The sequence below is a fragment of the Taudactylus pleione genome, unplaced genomic scaffold (genome assembly GCF_031769625.1).
Source record: "Taudactylus pleione unplaced genomic scaffold, aTauple2 ptg000422l, whole genome shotgun sequence".
Taxonomy (NCBI): Eukaryota; Metazoa; Chordata; class Amphibia; order Anura; family Myobatrachidae; genus Taudactylus; species Taudactylus pleione.
The window spans coordinates 323,560-343,193 of record NW_028284824.1 but is presented as its reverse complement, the minus strand read 5'-3'; the positions used below and the strand labels follow the sequence as shown (position 1 = coordinate 343,193).

The 19,634-nt window shown below is 41.2% G+C and overlaps 1 protein-coding gene across 2 annotated transcripts in view; it reads right to left on the bottom strand.

Moving 5' to 3' along the window:
- Positions 1–1,642: 1,642 nt before the first annotated feature.
- Positions 1,643–19,634, bottom strand: part of GLRA1 (glycine receptor alpha 1) — a 31,358-nt gene continuing 13,366 nt past the window's right edge. The window contains exons 4-7 of one of the 2 annotated variants that reach the window (XM_088447161.1): positions 17,203–17,340; positions 15,706–15,920; positions 11,264–11,410; positions 1,643–2,463 (exon numbers count right to left, since the gene is read on the bottom strand). In XM_088447161.1, coding sequence (XP_088303287.1) covers positions 2,149–2,463; positions 11,264–11,410; positions 15,706–15,920; positions 17,203–17,340 — 815 coding nt within the window. In that variant the 3' untranslated portion in view covers positions 1,643–2,148. The remainder of the gene's footprint in view (positions 2,464–11,263; positions 11,411–15,705; positions 15,921–17,202; positions 17,341–19,634) is intronic. The other variant, XM_088447162.1, reaches the window with a different exon arrangement.

The window sequence follows — 19,634 nt, the reverse complement described above, 5'->3', positions numbered from 1 at the left end:
ATTTTCTTGAATATTGGTTTAGCCTACAAAATTGTACCTTCAGTAAAGGTGACCAGTAATTTCAAAATGTGTCAGCCAGGTTTATCCATTCTACAAAGTGTCATTACACAGTGGAATCCAATGCTGAAGAGCAGCATACATTAATTTCTTTGCAGGAGGGGAAGCCATCTTGTGTGGCACTGGATACATTCATTAGTATTGATTGGCTGATGCCGGAGGACCATGGACACAGTTTCAGAAACCAGTGATGTGTTAGATATATACCATGGTGGTTATTTAAGACTCTGTCAATTACTTTAAGTACTGAACCATTAAGGTGCATTACATAACAAAAATATCACTACCGTAATCTCATCAACCCTCTTTTCTCTACAATTTCAAGTATAACACAATCTTTGTCCTTCTGCATTAATGACAAAAAGGACGTAATGAAAACCTGGAAGACTGGAAAAGAAAAAAGATTACACTATTCCTCAATCTGAACAATAAACCCTATTACTATCTTCTAAATCAGTCAATATAGGATACAAAACAATATCTTACGATATCACTGTACATTACCCCTTGAAGATCATGTTAGTTTTAATATATTATTTATCTATCTATCAAAGACTCTTAGATCACTCCATTGTAATGTATGTATATATATTTCTATCTATATATATATATATATATATATATATATATATATATATATATACATACATACATACATACATACATACATACATAATTTGTGGAAATAGATGGGCACTCCAAAAAAGCCAATAATGATCACACTAGGTACCAGATAAACTAATATTCAGTTATATCCAAGAAAACGGCACTCCAATAAGTATTTTTCAAACACCATATACCTATTGGAATGCTGTTTTCTTGGATATCACTATATATATATATATATATATGTGCAGTCACTTTTGGGGGGACAAAAAAGCAACAAAGAGCCAGCACTCATGTTTGGTACATTTATTGTGAAGGTCACATATGAAAACTACAGCATCCAGTAGCCAGCAGCAGTCCACCCCACGGACTGCTGCTGCTGACTATGTTGTAATCTTCATATGTGACCTTCACAATAAATCTATTTAACATGAGTGCTGGCTCTTTGTTGCTTTTTTTCCCCATAAAAGTAACTGCACATATATATGAACCAGGCACCGCATCTTTAAAGAACTTTTTTCAGGAGTGCTGTCTTGTCTCAAAGTGTGTTTTATATATATATATATATTTTTTTATTGTTTTCTTTTTTGGGGGGGGGGTTGGAAATGTTTCACAATTAATATTACTACTTCTTTATTGCATTTCTTCTGGTGAAAAAAAAAGGTAGAACGGTCTGGAGTTCATTTGTTACTAGGCATCTAGGAATACTAAAATAAATCTCACTTTTTCCAGACTTCTATGCATCTCCATAAACCACGGCTCACAGAGCCCAGTTCATACGCTAAGAGCAAACAATATTTTTCAAATAACAATATAATATAGTGTGCATTTTAGAATATAATTAGCATGACTATATGTTGCATATTTTACATATATTACCCTGGCACTTTTCAATATTTTACATACGGTTCCACTGGATTCATCCCCACACCAGCAAGATCCCGGTCCTCTTTTCAACACTCTGAAGGCCTATTTACACAACTGTTCCCACTTTCATGGATTAACCAGCTCCCAATCCTTGAATTTATATATATATTGCCACATTCTTAAAATCATGCATTTCTGCATTGCTATTGCACAGACTTTATACATTTTTGTGTTTGAAGAAAATGCCTTTCACTCTAGTTTTCCATGTCTTTCTGTTTGAGCGTACCAACTGTATCCCCATGCATTTCATTTTGCTTGCTTAATAAACTCCCCTATCTATGTGTACACAAAACTGTGTGCCATTTTTCATCCTAACATTTTTAAATAACTAAGTGACATGTGTGTCCCCAACATAAAGCAGTTAAATGCGTGGGTGACACAAATGCTACATCGAGTAATAGTTTCACTGAAATAATTCATTGCAAACTATCCTCTATCCCATAATTCCTTTTCAGTTATCATTTTATTCTTTCTTTCATCTTGTACTTTCAAACCAAAGTCTTTTTTATTATTTTTTATTTTGTCCATACTCCACCCCACCCTGAACCTACTTCCTGTTCACTGCTTGTGAACATCCTCACTACGCACAATTTTGTAAATGATCCAATAGAATATGTTGAACAATAGAAAAACCATAGGGAATCCAATCCTTGACATCTTGTCGATATACTTGGCCCGGCTGATGAAGAGCTTACGCATCTCGTCCGGAGATTTTGATGCAGGGGGGCCAGAGCTGGTTGGGTTGTTGTTGTTGTTTCCTTTCACGGAGATCCCGTCTTTGGCCTGAAGACATGCAGGGCCCATTCCATAAGCGGCAAAGCTGAAACGCCCTTCACCGGTGTCATCCTCCTGCAAAAGATTGACCATAGGGCTCTACTTAAAATAAGACAGGAACATTGCACCCTCTCCAACAGGCTCTTTTCTGCACTATCCTATCCTCATTCTTCTCCTGCCATTTGGGCATCCACACAAATGAAGTTCTAATGTAGGAGTCAATAAAAGAAATGTGTTTATACAATTCTCCCCCAGTCTGAAAGGCTCAGTGTGTTTCGATCTGCTATGATTTGGACAGCGAATTATGGCCCTTAGACCTTAATGGCTCCAAATCACAGCAGGTACGGGACCGAAAAAACTGCCAAATTACAATCAACATTTGATCAGGTGTCTTCCTGTTGTCATTTGAGGCATCAGGAAGATCCAGTCAGGTGATAATTGCATATCACTGTATGTACAGCCATCATATGCCTACAATGATGTAACCTGGAAATAATTAAGTTTTAATTTTTCTCAACAATTCTGCTAAATGAAGTTGAAGGAGGTATGTAAAATATTTTACATATCATGAGAACCCAGTCACTTCCATGTTAGCAGAAAAATCTTTCTGACCAATATGCCAACCATTCAACATCATAGCTAGAGAAGTCTTTTCTGCAAGTTCTCATGGTTGGCATGATAAAAGGCAAAGGGGTCAAAGCAGAGTTGAATGTATGCCAGTTTGCAGAGCGACCTCTGGGTGTTTTTGTACGACACATGCTAGGGAACCATGCATGCATTTTAGTCACATCTCCACTTGCGGCTGAAGGGACGTTCTCACGTAGGCAAAGTTCAGAGAGGACGTGTCGGCAGAGGCAGCACCAAGGATATGCTGATGCAAGTGTTCCCTGATGATGACCGCTATCCAACTAAGCAAAGGGACAGCAGCGGGAGCCCGTAAAGATGTGCACAACTCTGCATATGGGCAAATATATACACTGTATTTTGGAGCAGGTAATACAGGAGCACTTGCGTTCAACTCTACATCAGGCGCAAAGGGGCTTGGTTAACCAAATGGTGCAAAGAACAACAGTGCTGTAACCTAGAGCAAGCAATCCAATATCAACTTTTATCAGTCCAATGTGAATGTGGTCAGACTGATGAAAGCTAGCATCTGATTGGTTACACTATATTCTAAGGCAAAAGCTCTATTACACCCTTTTATTAAATAAACCCCTAAGTGACTGAGTTCAAATCCTATGTAATTTATGTTAAATAAAGCAGTCCTTTTTATAGGACTCAACATAATATTCCATAAGATACCTGTTCTAGCCAGATGGCGGAAATATTACTCAAGCTTGTTTAGCCAGATTGGTGTATTTTTTTTTTTACAATTCTAAAGCTATTGTTGCCATAGCTGACTTATTAAAGGTATGCTTAAAATGGCTGCTATCAACAAATTGTCTATTATAGAACCGAGATACCTCAAACTACTCATCAATATTTGTAATCCAATTATGGATGACTATAAGTGTTGGCATGAAACATATGTTAATCTATTAATTCTAATACTCAATAAAAGGTTTAACTCAGTAGTAGAAGGCAAGAGGGCTTCCGGATTCCAAAGGGAGACTCTGAGCTGGTTGAAGATTTAACTGCGTTTCATAAACTTTTTCTTAACTTTCCTTTGTAAACCGTCCAACAAATTAGACTTATTGTCTACAGTGCAAATCTCGGTTCTTTTAAATTATATTTTTTGTTGATACACCTGCTAATGCCTTTGATACACGGTTCTCTAAAGTGGGATTTAATAACGGCACTCAGGGAGCCATCTTGGGTTGCCATAGCGAAGGCAGCAGCTGGAGGAATTAAAGAGCATATGTCACAAAAGAGATTACAAATCTAATAGTGGGGGATACATTTCCAAATTGCATTTTCTTTATAAATGATATGCACTTAACCCTCCCCATTCCACAAAATCTTATTTACAAGATCCTCTTCCCAAAAACAAAGCAAAGTAAGAATAGGCACATGCAATTTTTTTTTAAATTGTATATAACAGAGGTTCCCAAACACCGCCATTACAGTCCACATTTTAAGGATATCCATGCTTGAGCACAGGTGACTTAATTCAAGCATAGATGTCCTTAAAACCTCAAATGAAATGGCAGAATTTGGGAACCTCCGGTATATAAGAACAGACTTTTCTACTTTATGGCTTGAAAACAAATTGACTAGCTTTTACCTGCCAACTTTTACTACTTTGCTTCCAGGAGATACAGTAGAAAGCGGAGGCAATAAAGAATTAGCTGGGCAGGGTTATTGTGTCATGAAGCCCATCCACCTTAGTAGTCTGCAGGGCAGTGGAATTGTGACACAATTTAGGCCATCTCACTGCTGTCATCGAAGCTTAATAAGGTGGGTGTGATCTGTGTCATGTGCCTACTCCAAGGGGGAATTATCTATTCTCTCAGGAGACCAGGCGATCACTCCTAACTCGGTAGGATTAACCATCTATGGTCAATGGCTTTAACCCATCAGTTGGAAACCATTGATGATTAAGCCATTGATGGTTTTACTTCAAAGCCATCGGGATACTACCACTTATGTACACCATCAGTGGCCTATCATCAATGGTAAAACTAGTTACCATCACCATCAGACCATTGGTGGTTGCTAATCATCTATGGTAGATTGGTACCCCTATAACTCAGGAGCCTGCTGACCACCCTGGGAGAGTAAGCAACTGTACTGCAGAACACCAGTTTTTGCCTCCGCAAGTCACAGTTGCCCACTGCTAGATTGCACACCAATATAACCAAACTAATCATTTTTAAAATAAATATTGAATAAATTCCAAAGTTCGCCATTGATTCTAAGATAAATGACTTATGTGGATGCCCAAATGGCTCTTTCCTTGTCTGACTTGGAAGGTCATGATACTTCTAGAGGAGCCTTGTTGAGGGGTGCTATATCTTATGCAGGTGCAAAACAGGGGATCCTTTTTCCTGATCCCACAAGCAAATTTGGGAATTCACTATGGCTGTTCCGCAAGGACCCAATTGTTGCTGAACGCAAAAGATTTTGAATTTCAAGGATTTCCATATTTTAATAAGATTGTAAACTTACTGCATGGTTGTCCTGATAAATTTTTTTGATTTTTGATTTTTTTTTACACATATCCCCTGGTTTGCCTCTGCCTCCCTCCCTCCCTCATTGCATCCCTTACCCACACTTTAAATACACTTTTTTATAATTTATCACCAATGATCAGCTTAAAACACAATGAGCTGACAGTTACATTATGTGCTATGGGAGATTAATACAATACAAATTACATTGTCCACATTTCTATAGTTCCTAATTGTGACCCATTTTCTATAGTTGTGATAAACCAATACGGAAGGTTTTCCACCTTCGGATGTATTTTATTCATTGCTTTCATGTGTCCACCTGTAACTTTTACTAAATACATTAGAGCTCAGTTATGAATATTGAACATAGGTGGTAAATGGGTAATAATCATAAAATCTAGACATAAAACCATGTTTTGCCATGTTCCTGTGGATCAGTGCACATTTTGCATCTAAATTAAGTGTTTGTAAATGAGCCCTCTTTGTGTTTTTGTTTTCTATCTGTGTATCTCCCTATAACCTGACTACGATAGGCAGAGATGTGTATTTCGGTTTTGTGCACTGGATACAATTTTATCCAAACAAACAGGTGTTTGTGTGTGTGGTATATGCAACAAGAATAAGCTATCAAATTCACACTTTGGTAAAAAAAAAAAAAAAAAAAAACGCAAAAGCAAGCAAGTTGGATAAAAGTCAAAGTTGTAGTAAGGAATATATAATTCAATGCAATTAAAGTCACCTGAAGGTGAAAAAAGATTAAACTAATTAATAATGTCATTTGCCTTCATTCATTTGAGTAATCAAAGCAAGTATCTATTCTTGACTGAGCTGAATAGAGTTCTTTATTTTTTTCTCAAGCTACTCCAGACTTTCAATTTATTATTCCTTTGTTGGTGCATCCATAAAACGGTTTCATTAGTCCTTCACTACAATTAAAATGAATTATGGTCCTCTCAAATTTTCAGTCGTTCATACAATTAAGATGCATGGCTGCTTTCATGAATAAAACGTTAATGGCAAGTTATTTTGCTTGCTTTGTTTTATATGCAGTTCAGATTGTGTTTTCATGTAGTGTTTTCAGTTGTATATAAATGAATTCAATGCAGACTAGGGGCCTGATTCAGCTTGGATCGCAGTTGCTTATACGCATGCGATTGTTGCGATCTGCATCGCATTGCGCGAGCGAGAACCAGTCATTGCGATTGCAGTGGCTACGCAGACCCATCGCAGAGTGATTGACGGGAAGTGCCATTTGTGGGTGGTGACGGGGGAGTGGTCAGGAAAACGCAGGCGTGCCAGTGCGTGCATAAATTATCCACTGCAATATCCTATGCGATACCCTATGCAGCCTGAGGGCTCATAGCGTGCGCTGAAGAATGCAATTCCTGAGTGAGGTCTGACCTGCCTTAAGTATGGGTCCGATGGTACATGATTGTACCAATGTTTTCGCAGTCTTGCTAAACATTACGGATGTGCATGTAGGTGAAGTGGGCGTCCTTATGTAATGATTCAGTGGCATTTTGATCGCTATGGATTGCATATATTCCTAGTAAATCTGTGTGCGTATGTTATATTGCGATTCGTAGTGAATCAGGCCCTAGGTATGCTGTAACTAAAATGAAAGAAGTGCAAAGGAGACAGAAATGCATGCATCTCACTAAGGGCTCTATTCAGCCACAGTGACGATGTTGCCATGGATATTATCAGGCAACATCGTCACGATTCTTTATCAATTATTACATTTTATGGATGTAATTCAACAATTGTTTATGCAGGGACAGCGGTTGCATTAACATGCTGTCCCTGCAATGTTGCAGAATGCATTGATTTCAGGATTCCGAACACAAAACCTTCGGATTCTTCTTCTGCGCAAGCTCAGTCATACGATTGCGAATAGTCTCTGTCCCTGCTTTGCGGTGACCACTGAGTGTTTTGACGAGCTGGACTTACAGTTGGTGGTCACCGCAAAGCAGGGACGGAGACTGGGGCGGAGTTTAAAGATCCTGCAGGGACTTATGGGAAAATGTCCCACAGTTCCAGCAGTTTTCAGGATATTTAAGTATTTTCTTCCATAATAGTGTTATATAAAGTAAAGATTATTCGAGTAATTTAACTCTTTTTGCTTTGCTGAATTGCAAAAAGTGTTAAAGCACTGCAGAGAGCAATGTCTGATCCCTACAGTGCGATATTCTGCGAAATGGGAATTAATGGAGAAGATAATTGCATTATCTTCTACATTAACCTCTTGCTGAATAGTGGAAATACTTAAAAATGTGGAAATGATAGTTTCTGCATTTTTTAAGTAATAAAATCATTGCTGAATAGACCCCTAAGGGGTCTATTCATTATCTGAGAAAATAATTTTCTCCTGTGCTTTTACTTAGGGTAGTGATTTTCACAGCCTGTCAATCAGGCTGCGGCGTCCAAGGCACTGCGAGTAATGTGACAGGACGAGATCTATGCATGGACAGAGTGTCTTTAGGGCATAAGTAGATCTCAAACCATCTGAGATGTATGTGAACATCTGAGTTCCGTACATATCTGAAATAGGCCCTAAACCAGCTGTGCTTAAACATTGATATCCTGATAATCTGGACTGTTAGGGTGCCTTGAGGATCAACTTTGGGAACAATTGGTGTATGCAAATGTGTTGAGGCATACTTACCTACCTTTTCATGATTCCTTCCTGGAAGGTGCAGATCCAGGTGGGAGGAGTAGGGTGTGGCTTGAGAAATTGTATCTCTGTGGCTGCCTCTGAGGTGTAATGCTGTGGATCACTGCTGTACATAGCGGGAAGTGGGCCAAGAAGTCCCTATTCACAGCAAATTTTGTCAGTGTGGTCCTGCCCTGCCCACTTATTTGCAGACGGGATCTGGGATGGCGGCTGTTTACAAATTTGAGAGACTCCTTGAAAGTATGTGTTGAGGTTATGGGCATGATTGAGAGGTGTACACAAACCACATGCAATACCTATGTTCACATAGTTGAGCGAATTGCAACTGCACATATGCAAAAAATTCAGAACAAAGGCGCTGTTGTGTTCAGGACCGAAGGTATTAGAAACCGAGAGGCAAAACGATGGGACTTTCTGGGCGGTGACTAGGAGGTGACCTGAAGGGAATGCATTCTCAAATGCATAACCGCTTCCACAAAGGCCATGTTCAGATGGAGAACTGTACATAAGGCAAATGACGATGGTGGCGGAGTTACAGGCTGCACGACCGGTGAAAGTGGGCATTCCAGGGCTTGCACCTTCAGATGCACACTAAAGGTGCGTAACCACTTGACGATTAAAATGAGTGATTGAACGATAACGACATCGTTAGCGTTCAATCGCTCATTAATAGTTCATAAATCGTTCAGTGAAATGTCGAAAACGACCAGCGATGTGCGCTCCCGCTGGGCGTTTTCGACATCAATCATCGCCTGAACATGCCGGTCAATCTGTCGATAATGACAGATTGTGCATGTTCGGGGATGAGGGAGGGTGCCTGCACTGAACGACGTATCGCTCAGTGTAGGCACATTGCAGAATGAGGAATGACTGTACGATTACAATGTTGTAATCGGACTGTCGTTCCTCTATCGGCAAGTGGATACGCACCTGAACACACAAGGGGAAGGCTAAAACTTGTATTCGCATATTAACGCTCTGGCGACGGGCAAACACACGTACCAGCGGACGCAGCAGCGTCCACCACTGAATCGGGTCCTATTACTTAAAACAAAAATCTTTTGCTAAGTAAGAGGTACATTACTTTCTTTATCCTTGGATGGGCAGAGAAAGCAGCTGGACTACAGTCAAATGAACCAATAAATGGCTGGATATTCTTCTTGTGCAGCTATTTTGTTTTAGTCGCTTTACTGCTGTAGAGATTGTAATCATTGCTGACCTACCGACAGAGTTATGGTAGGAGATGGATCATGTTGTCCCTTCATACAGAATTACCTCTGCAGTGTTATTTTTTTACCAGAGGTAAAATAAAGGCTGTAACAGTATTTTCAATCTGTGATTAGTGGGATCAGCACTCTGCAGTGCTATTGTAATGAATAACATCAATTATTCTGTTCTCTGGGAGAAATCTATTTAGTATAACATTAGGTTTTTTTTTATACCAGTGAAGGCCGCAGGGTTTGCACACACTATGGCATACAGTATAGGGAAAGTACTATAAGAGTATAGTCAATAGCATAATACCTGTCCGTGAATGTCTTTCTTATCTCATGTAAGCATGAAAAGGCATCTAACACAGTGATCATCCTCTGTTACAGACTGGGCCTGTTGTCAGGTTATTATGCTATAATATAATATAAAAAACTACCTGACAACCAACCATTTTGATCCATTCTTTTTCATATGTGCTTCCCTAGACGTATAAAATAGTATTTAACTAAAAATAAATAAATGGTGTAAGTACAGTAACATAGCGTCCAAACGGCCCAATTCCTAATTCCTGTACTGCTGTCACAATATGGGCTCCCACTATCGGGAAGTTCATCCTGATTTGCATGAGGAGTGGGGTGGTGTGTGTGTGGGGACGGGTGAGGGGTGAGGTGTCATTCCCCTAGCAGATGCCATTTTTGGAGGGTTAAAATGCCGATCTAGGTTTGGCCATCAACCATCGATGGTTCAGCGACCGTCGATGATCGGGGTCAATGGTGAGAAGCTTCATCATCGATGGCAGCCACCGATGGTATAATATCGATGGCTGAGCCCGATGGTGAAACACACATACATTTTGCACATGTGCAGACTGCACATATGCAAAACACAAACCATCAATAGCTTACCATTGATGGTTCCTGTTTGATGGTTTGAAACCATTAACCATCAACGACAGAGGGATCGATGTTCACCATTATGCTGATGGGGAGGCAAAGTAGCCACAGCCACTATGAAGCGATTATACTCTTATCTTGTGGCGACCATGCCCTCCAATCCCGAATACAAACTCCTCAATATTGTTATTAGCCTGTTACTTGCATACAAAGCTGTCGGGAAAAGGGGAATGTCTAGGTCCCCCAAACCTACTCCACTGAAAACACCCTTGAATTATTTCCTGCTCTGACCATGACAACATACCTCCTAACTTCCCAGTATTCAAGACAAACATGCCAGCTTTAGGGAAATAGGTACAGTCTCATCTAAGTTAGGAGAATTGGGATATATGTTTAGGTTCTATGTAAATATGTGGTTTCTGCTGCACTGATTGAATATATAAGACCTGATTCAGAGGTGGATGCAGTGTTTATGTTGGAGTGGACAATTTTGTCAGTCTGCGCTTACGTCCAAGTGACAGTGGGCATGCGCCCCGATAGCCACCGCCAGGGTACACAGAACGAATTTTGTTGCAGAGTGAGGCAATTTCAGTGGTTGTTCCTGGGTGGTAACAGGGGGTTGGCTAGCCAGACATGGGCGTGCCGAGGTCAGGGACGGCTTTTGTCGCAGTTGCGCTGATTTTGGTGCCATGTTCAGACGGACATTGTGCGCCTCCATTGGGCTGGTGAAATGTTCAATGGTACGACCGATGTGAGTCCGATGGTGCGTCTTAATACGCAAAGTGGCAGACTAGCATAGCAGACTGTTGGTGCCTCTGTACGAATCCCATCGGCTGTGGCATTAGTATAAAGAGGCGCTGCGGAAAAAGACTTAGTCATGGCTGTATTAGAGTTCACCTCTGAACCATTTCCGTAATTACTTTCCTTTTAACATCTAAATATATAATATAATCACGTCACTCCATAGTACAGGTCTCCCAGTGCTAAGGGGATATAGAGGAGCTTACCTTGTGGTGTCGTCTCCTCCTCCTGAAACGCAGAAGCTCCTTGTGTTGTCGTGATACAAAGTTGACGGCGGCATATTCAAGCAGAGCAGAAAAGACAAAAAGCAAGCAGACTGCCATCCAGATATCAATGGCTTTCACATAAGACACCTGGGGAAAAGACAGATCCATGCAAGAAATACAATATAAGTGCTCTTTCATGTATTTGTATCAATATTATTTACAAATAAATGTATATATTTTCACACACACACATATATATATGTATATATATATATATATATATATATATATATACATATATACACACACACACACATATATATAAAATACATGTCATTTTATAGTCTAATACAGTTTTTCTGACCAACTGAGATCATAATCTGTTTTGGAGCCTGGGACAGAGTTAAACAAAATTACTTGTCTGGGGTGCAAAAGATTTGAACGACAGTCTCCATAACCTTCTAGGTGGTATATTTACTAAAGTGCGGGTTTCATTTATCTAGCTGTAGCACCTTCTAGAAGATAATAGCTGGAATCTTATTGGCTGCTATGAGCAACAACTCCACTGCTAAAAACTCACACTTTGGTAAATATACCCCCTAAGGTCAGAGGAATAACGGAAATTCTGCCTTATCTTGTATTTAGGACTTTTTGTGCTCAATATTATATATTATTGTATAGTCATTTTTTCTGCCACTTCTCCCTCTTCTTATGCTGATGAGTAAAAAGTGGGTGTAGTTTATTAAAACTAGACAAGAAATGTCTGTCACACCCTAAATAGACTTTGTAAGTGAAGATGGAATGAAAATGTATGATTGCAAAGATGCCTCTGCTTTTAAAGTGTCTTCATTTTAGACTCGTTATAGCATCAGAAACCTTAATTACAGATTTATTCCTCCATGTACATCAGCAGATGCAGAATTTAGTAAATGTAAGTACACAGAGGTGATGACCATGGTGAGTGTAACTTACATTTTGGATCATTAATTCGTATACCAATGCTCAGACAGATTTACAGATAGATTATCTTCACCATACAACTTCTATACCACTTACCTTTGTAGGGGCGTTATAAATAAAGTACCATGCCCTTATCCAATTGCAGCTCTTTTTAAATATCTAAAGTTACATCTGATTCACCTGGGACAGTATATCATAATGCTTTAGTCATACTTGCCTACTCTCCCGATTCGTCCGGGAGCCTCCCGAAATCGGGTGTCGCTCCCGCCCCCCCCCGGAAAGGCAGGCAAGCCTCCCGGTGGCCGCCAACCCCCCTGCAGTAACACTAGAAGCCCCCGCAGCGGGGGTTAATATCGGCATTGTGAAGAGGGGGCGGAGCAACGATGACAATCATTCGGTCACTCCGCCCCCAATGCTGCATCATCGCAGCACCAAGCCCCCTTTCTGCCGCAAATCGCCCTCCTGCCATGGAAGCCGGGCAGCTCCCTCCCGGAAAGTGGGAGCTGAAAGTCGGCAGGTATGGTTATAATTCACTCACCACTCAGGTCCAAATCACCCCTCATATGCAAGTGTACTATAAGTGTGATCTGCAGGTCTCCTTTAACCTTGCTCAATGAGAAAATCTCTTTACATGTCAGGTCTCAAGGGCAGGGCCCTCCGACCTCTTGGATCTCACCCTGTCTCACTTCAGTGCGCATCACTCACAGTCAGTGACTCTGCTGTTTACGGTTAATGACATGGAGTCATTGAGTTCTAATATTGCTGCCTCTCGTTTTGCTGTATCATTATCTCACTGTTAAACTTTTTCCCATGAACGTTTTAATATGTAATATATAAATAAAAATATAACAAAAATAAAAGTACTTGAAGTTTGTTATTCATGCTGAAGGCATGTAACTGTTATTTGGTGCTGGGACGGGTTGGGTACAGGATCCCAGTGTTCAGAATACTGACAGTAGCATCCCGACAGTCAGAATCCTGACACAAGTACGTAAGTATTCTAACCCTAACCCCTTTTCACCGCAGCCTAACCCTAACCCACCCTTCCCGCAGCCTAGCCCTCTCCCCCTCGCAACCTAGCCCTCGACCTAGTGCCTAACCTTAATCCTAACCCTAATACTTACCACCGGGATGCCGGCGGCCGGGATTCTGGAGCCGGATTTCCGAACCGCCGGGATGGTGACTACATCCCCCTGGAACACCTACATAAGATTTACCCTTCTGCCTGTACTTTGTGGCTTTGCCCTAATACATATACATTTGTACTTATTTAACTTATACTACCTAATATCGAAAGCACTACTGGACCTTTTCTGATTGGTGTGTTAAAGACTGGAACTGTGCTCTTCCAAAGCAAACTATGGGGGAGAGCCCAGCAATACCACTCTACCCTTGCAGGCTCCTGGCTTTGCTCTCAAAAGAGAAAAACTGCAGATCTCTCTTGAGAAAGCTTTTAGAAGAAGTTTCCGCTTGGTGCTATTAGAGCACAGTTTGGGTCGCAAGCAGTGCGGAGGTCTTGGAAGGGGTGCCAACCATGCATCATGGCCCCCCTCACCTATGGGACCAGTTTTTGGCTGCAGTCACTACAGTTCTACCATTGAGTGAGCTCTCTACCGCTATCTTATAACTGCCTAAACCATAAAGTCCTATTTGTCACTAGACTTGCCTTAAAGAAAGCTTGGAAGAAAACAGATCCTCCTGTACCTTTGTTTCCTTACTGAGAGAGGGAATAAACCATCAGTGCTCACAACATGTGAAAGGATACAATGAATGACGACTGAAAGAAGAAGAATGACATGAGAAAAGAATTAGAATGATTTTGAAGGGTGAAATGACTCTGTCTTTTGTTATAGAGGAAAGAGAAACTAAGTGAAAGATATCAATATCTAGAAAGATAATTATAATATTCATGCCCACATAAATAATTGATCACCATTTAAAATTTTAAAAAAAAGCCCAAAACCTGTCCATAATGAATACTTATCTGACACCCTCAAACTCTCGTGGTCTGGTGTAATTCGTATGGGAATAAGATAAACCATATGTTCAAGAAAATTAAAACCCTACTGAAACGGCAGTCTGCTTCAGAGCAGTTCCCAGAGAGCGAGCAGTCGGGCAGCCAATCAGGAGCAGTCTCTTCTACCACTCAGCCAATCATATTGACAAAAATTATTTTTTATTTATTGAAGCATGAATATTTTAACTATATCGAAGAGTGAAAGGATTAGCAGGTCATAAAGTGTTTAAGGATATTGGAGGCATGAAGCCTTGAACTATAATTAAGGCTTTAATATTTCTGCATGTGGGCAAATATATTTCTTTAAGATTGGAGACATTAGTCTTTATCTGGGACCTAGGGCAACATTTGCAGTGCACACTTGTGGCACTGCAAGTGATACCATACACTGGTGTCTATGTGCATGCTGGTGCTTGCAGTTCTACAAGTGCCACCATGCAAGAACACTCATGAGCTGTCAGATCATGCTGGTACTTATAATGCCACAAGTGGCTGCACTATACTTTACCATTTTTTCCTGGTACCTAACCTCCAGGGATGCCAGGATGTGGCCAGTGCAACCCAGCATTGGACCAGCGCTCTCCAGGTGTGTGGTCCTGATTCGAGATTGTGGTCCCAGCACTGGCTCTTTGAAATCGTGTGGTATTATGTATATTTTGGCTTTTAGCAAATCTCAGTTTACAAGCTGCCATAAAACATGCGGTTTCACATTCTTAGTAATGTTTCCTTATTCAGTGACCATGAAAAAATAAATGATTAAATAAAAAAATAAGAAGAGAAAAATGTACACATATTTACATTTACAAGAACATCAATATATGTAGTAAAATCACAGATTCCAGTCACTCCATGAGTTAACTGTATACAGTTGTTCTGTATATATTCCAGATATGGATGGACCATTATAAGAGTTAAGGCAAGGGTATCATAGGTGGTGCTTTCATTTAATTTAAATCTCTATTTTTATGATCTTCCACTTATGCTAGATTACTTAGTGCCACCACCGAGAAGGGTTGTCGTTGTACACTTCTACCAACTATCTACAAGCAGCCAGTTCTGTCTCTGGTTGTGCTTTAGTTGCATCTCCTTGAATGATATGAGTGGCTGCTACACGTGAGTCACAATAAGCAACCAGAGGGCAAACAATGGCAGCACAACTGCTATATGCCTTTGTTGATACTTGACTCAGTCTAGGAGCATTAACGAGGGAGTGAAGCACAGTGCCCTGGCTGCTAGACATAGAGCTAAATCCACTAGATACAGTGTTATATTCTCTGACAGGGCTGCATTCACTAGCCAGAGCACTGTAATCATTAGACATGGGCCAATACTCTTTAGGTGAAGGTTTTTAATATATCACACATGGAGTGGGTAATTAGACAACATGGTAAAACCTCAAATGCAACCAATATAGTTTCATACAGACTCAATGTTATAATTTTAAAGGAGGTTCTGTTCTACAAACCTTTGGTAGAGATGCTCGAGATCCAGAGCTCTGGGTGGTCATGGTCAGCACAGTAGTGATGCCAAGGCCAACTCTGGCAGGTGCCGCATCCATGTTAATCCAGAAAGACACCCAGGAAAGGATGACAATTAGCAAGCTGGGAATGTACATCTGGATCAGGTAATAACCCATCTGTCTCTCCAAGTGGAACCGAGCTTCAATACAAGTAAATTTTCCTAGGATGTGAAAGGTAATGCAGTTAATTAACTCACTAGTTCAGAGATCCTTTGGTCTACAAAGGACTTACATGCCTGTTAATGGAAATAGGATCTTATGATCCATCATAAAGTATTTTCCAATTATGTTCTGTTTAACATAATAAGTGCCCTTTTTATGTTTCATATCCTTTTAGTCATTATTTTGCACAGTGTCGGACTGGGGCATGAAGGACCCACCGGGGGAATGCAGTAACAGAGGCCCATACTTAGGGGTGTGGCCAACCTCCACAGAGACTTGGCTAACCATTAGAGAGTGCATAGCCTGGGACCTTTAAAATGCATATATAATAAATACTGCTAGTGCATGTATGGTAAAGTACCAAATTAATAACAGCAATGTATTATAGAAAATACACCATAGACCTGTGCAGTATAATGTAACGTATAATGTATAGTTCAAGTGCACAGTCTTGAACCTGATCCCTAGAGGAAGGGATGGGCCATCAATCAGTGGGGCCCACCGGGGGTTTCCCCTGTACCCCTGTGGGCCAGTCCGAATCTGATTTTGCATAATAATTAACAATAAATAGCAAAGAGTTAAAGTCCATTTTCTATCTAATAATACTAGCTTAGAGCTCTTGCAATGGGTCTCTACTAGACTAGGCAAGATTCAATTAAGTGCATGTTGCCTCACCCCTCTAGATGGTGCAAACAAAAATAAGAGATGCTCATTGCAGGACTATCTAAATGATTTGGTGTCTGAACTTTGGTCATGATAAACCAATGGGTTGGGTACGGAATGCCAGTGCTCCAGATCCCAGTGGTCAGAATCCTGACTCCAGCATCCCAACAGGGTTAGGATACTGACACTTGTCGGTCAGTATCCTAACCCTCTCCCTAACCTAAACCCTCCCTCCCTGGTGCCTAAACCTAACTCCCCCCTCCTCGCACCCTAAACCTATCCCTCCCCCCTTAGTGCCTAACCCTAACCCTCCACCTAGTGCCTAACCCTCCCCCTAACCCCAGACCTTACTGTCGGGATGCCGGCGCTGGGATTCTGACCGGTATCGGGATTCTGGGGCGGGCATTCTAAGTGCCGGCATCCCGACTGTCGGGATATTGACCACATCCCAAACTGATGTACAAGCAAACTGGCACATATCTAAGCTTATTTGGGGGATAAGATAAACCAGTTTGGGAATACAGTAATTGGTCTTGCCGATTTAAGTAATTCCATGGAGTTCTACTAAACAGTCCTGGCCAATGCGATCAGAAGAAGGTGATCACAATAAATACTCACCTGTGTTGTAGTGCTTGGTGCAGTACCTCAGATCCTTCTCCTCTTTCAAGATAAACTGTGGCAAGGTAAGGCCTTCAGCCACCTGCACGGCACCCACCTCCTCCCATTCGAATACCAGATCATTCATTGTGTAACCAACTGTATGGAGAAAACCGGGTGTAAAATCCAGTATTGTGTATTTTGGTTGAGAAATATGAATGCTTAATAGGAAGTGTACAGTATTTCTCGTAAAATAATGGGTATATACGATATTCTGTGAAGAGAACTTTCACATGATTAAGAAATGCTGCATGGCTTGACTTACTGATGTCAAATGAGGTATGGGCCATAAACCTTCATAAACTAAAAATAGACCAAGCATTCAATAATCCACTCCTATAAGATGGTGTAGCTGCTGCCTACTGCTAGATTACCTTGTTCAGTCTTACAAATGGATAACCTTTGATAAAATAATAGGCATCGATCTACAATTTTCAGTAATAAAAAGCTTAATACTCCTTTATTGTGACAACAAGACATAGACTTGTCCCTCAGGTGACAATAGCCAGCCAGACACATGTGAGGACACTAGTGGTGTCACCATCCCCGAGAATACTGTATAAATGTAATTGAGATCATATTGCTGATCTCACTTGTCCAAATATTGGCCACATGTGGAGCTTTCATCAGATAATTTTGTCCATTGCACAGCATGCGGCTCTATACTAAAAGATTAAAATGTAACCATCATTATTGACCTAGCAGAATTCAATTGGGCCATACATAAAATGTTTAGCATTTGCACTCAGTATTAGTGATGTTTCACAGGTAACAGTTATACTAAGCAGCCTTAGACATTATACAGGCAAGCGTCATATGAAAACTGCATAAGTGAAACAGAACAATCGTTGAAGAGGTTTCGGTACAAAGTTCTTGTGCCTGACAGAAGTGTTGATGCCATGTAGTATGTTTAAGACAACTTCTTCCTCTGGCCCCCATTCATTAACGAGTTTAAGTAATTAAAGAGCATTTTCAGTGATAATTAACAGTTTTCTGTATTATTGCTGATAGAGCTGTTTTTAAGCAGCACTTTGCCCCCTCATGGCAGATGGCTGGTGAGTGTATTTATTAACGAGCGCTATGTGTAAAATAGCACTCGTATACTTTATTCTCCTTCGTAGTCTTTTTGCTGCTGATAAACACCAGACCGGCTGTGTCTGGCCAGCGCTCTCCTTCCTGGCACCCAGAAGTAATCCCATCATGCTTTGCAGGTGCCGGTTTTCTATGGAAACATCCCGTTGAGGATGTCTTCAGTGTGGGGCCAATGGTGTATTTTTTATTGGGCCCACCCCACAGCACTCACTACTCGCTACTAGTGCTGCCGTGCTACGTTGTGAGTGCTGACAGTCATGGGACCACGGCAGCAGAGCCAGTGCACAGCCTCAGCAGAGCAGACATGCTGAGAGCTGTCGCCTGCTGTTAGTCAGCACTCAGCAGCCCCGCCTCTCCCCGCCCATTGTATTTACTTTCATAGGCAAGTTAGGCGGCTATGTGGGCGTGTGTCAGCACTGTCTCCTCCCAGTCCCAAACTCCCAGTGCTTGAAGTGACTATGAGGTATGGTTATGACTAGAATAGAGGGCTGCAGGGGACCTGTGACGTCACCCCCCCGTGACCGGGCATGAAAGGGGGAGGGGCAGGGATGCTAACGGGGGACCAAAAGTGTCCCCTCGCGGGCTCGCTACGCTACGCTCGCCACGCTTCGGCTTTTGGACAATAAAAACAGAGCCGTCCAGTTTTTTAACACTACCGCTCGCTAGCGAGTGTGTCATTGATAAATAAAAGTACAAAAAAATAAAAAATGCAGTGTTTGGTAACGTTAAATAGCATTGAAGGAGGAACTCGTTAGTAAATGGAGCCCTATGTATAGTGGTGCCTAAACAGGCCAGATTAAGGTCTACATAGGCCTGGGGCAGAAAATGATCAAGGGCGTCTAGTGAGAAGCGGAGGAGCTCTGACCAGTGCTGTGTGGGCGTGGCCAGTGCCATGTGGGTGTGACCAGTTCTGTGTGGGTGTGGCCAGTGCCATGTGGGTGTGGCCAGTTCTGTGTGGGGGCATGTCCAGTGCAATATGGGTGAGACCAGTGCTGTGTGGGTGTGGCCAGTGCCATGTGCCTGTATACCCCACTAGAATATCAGCTCCAATGTCTGCCTAAGCACAAAATAGTACACAAATTGTATTATTTTAAGAGGAAAATATAAATACAATTTTAGTATTTATGATTTCTGGCTGATTTGTAAGCATTCAGAATGTCGAAAATCACATTGTTGATATATAGATTGTAAGCTTGAGAGCAGGGCCCTCTTACCTCTATGTCTGTCTGTTATTACCTAGTTTTGTTCTATTAATGTTGTTTCCAATTGTAACATGCAATGGAACATATTGCGCTATATAA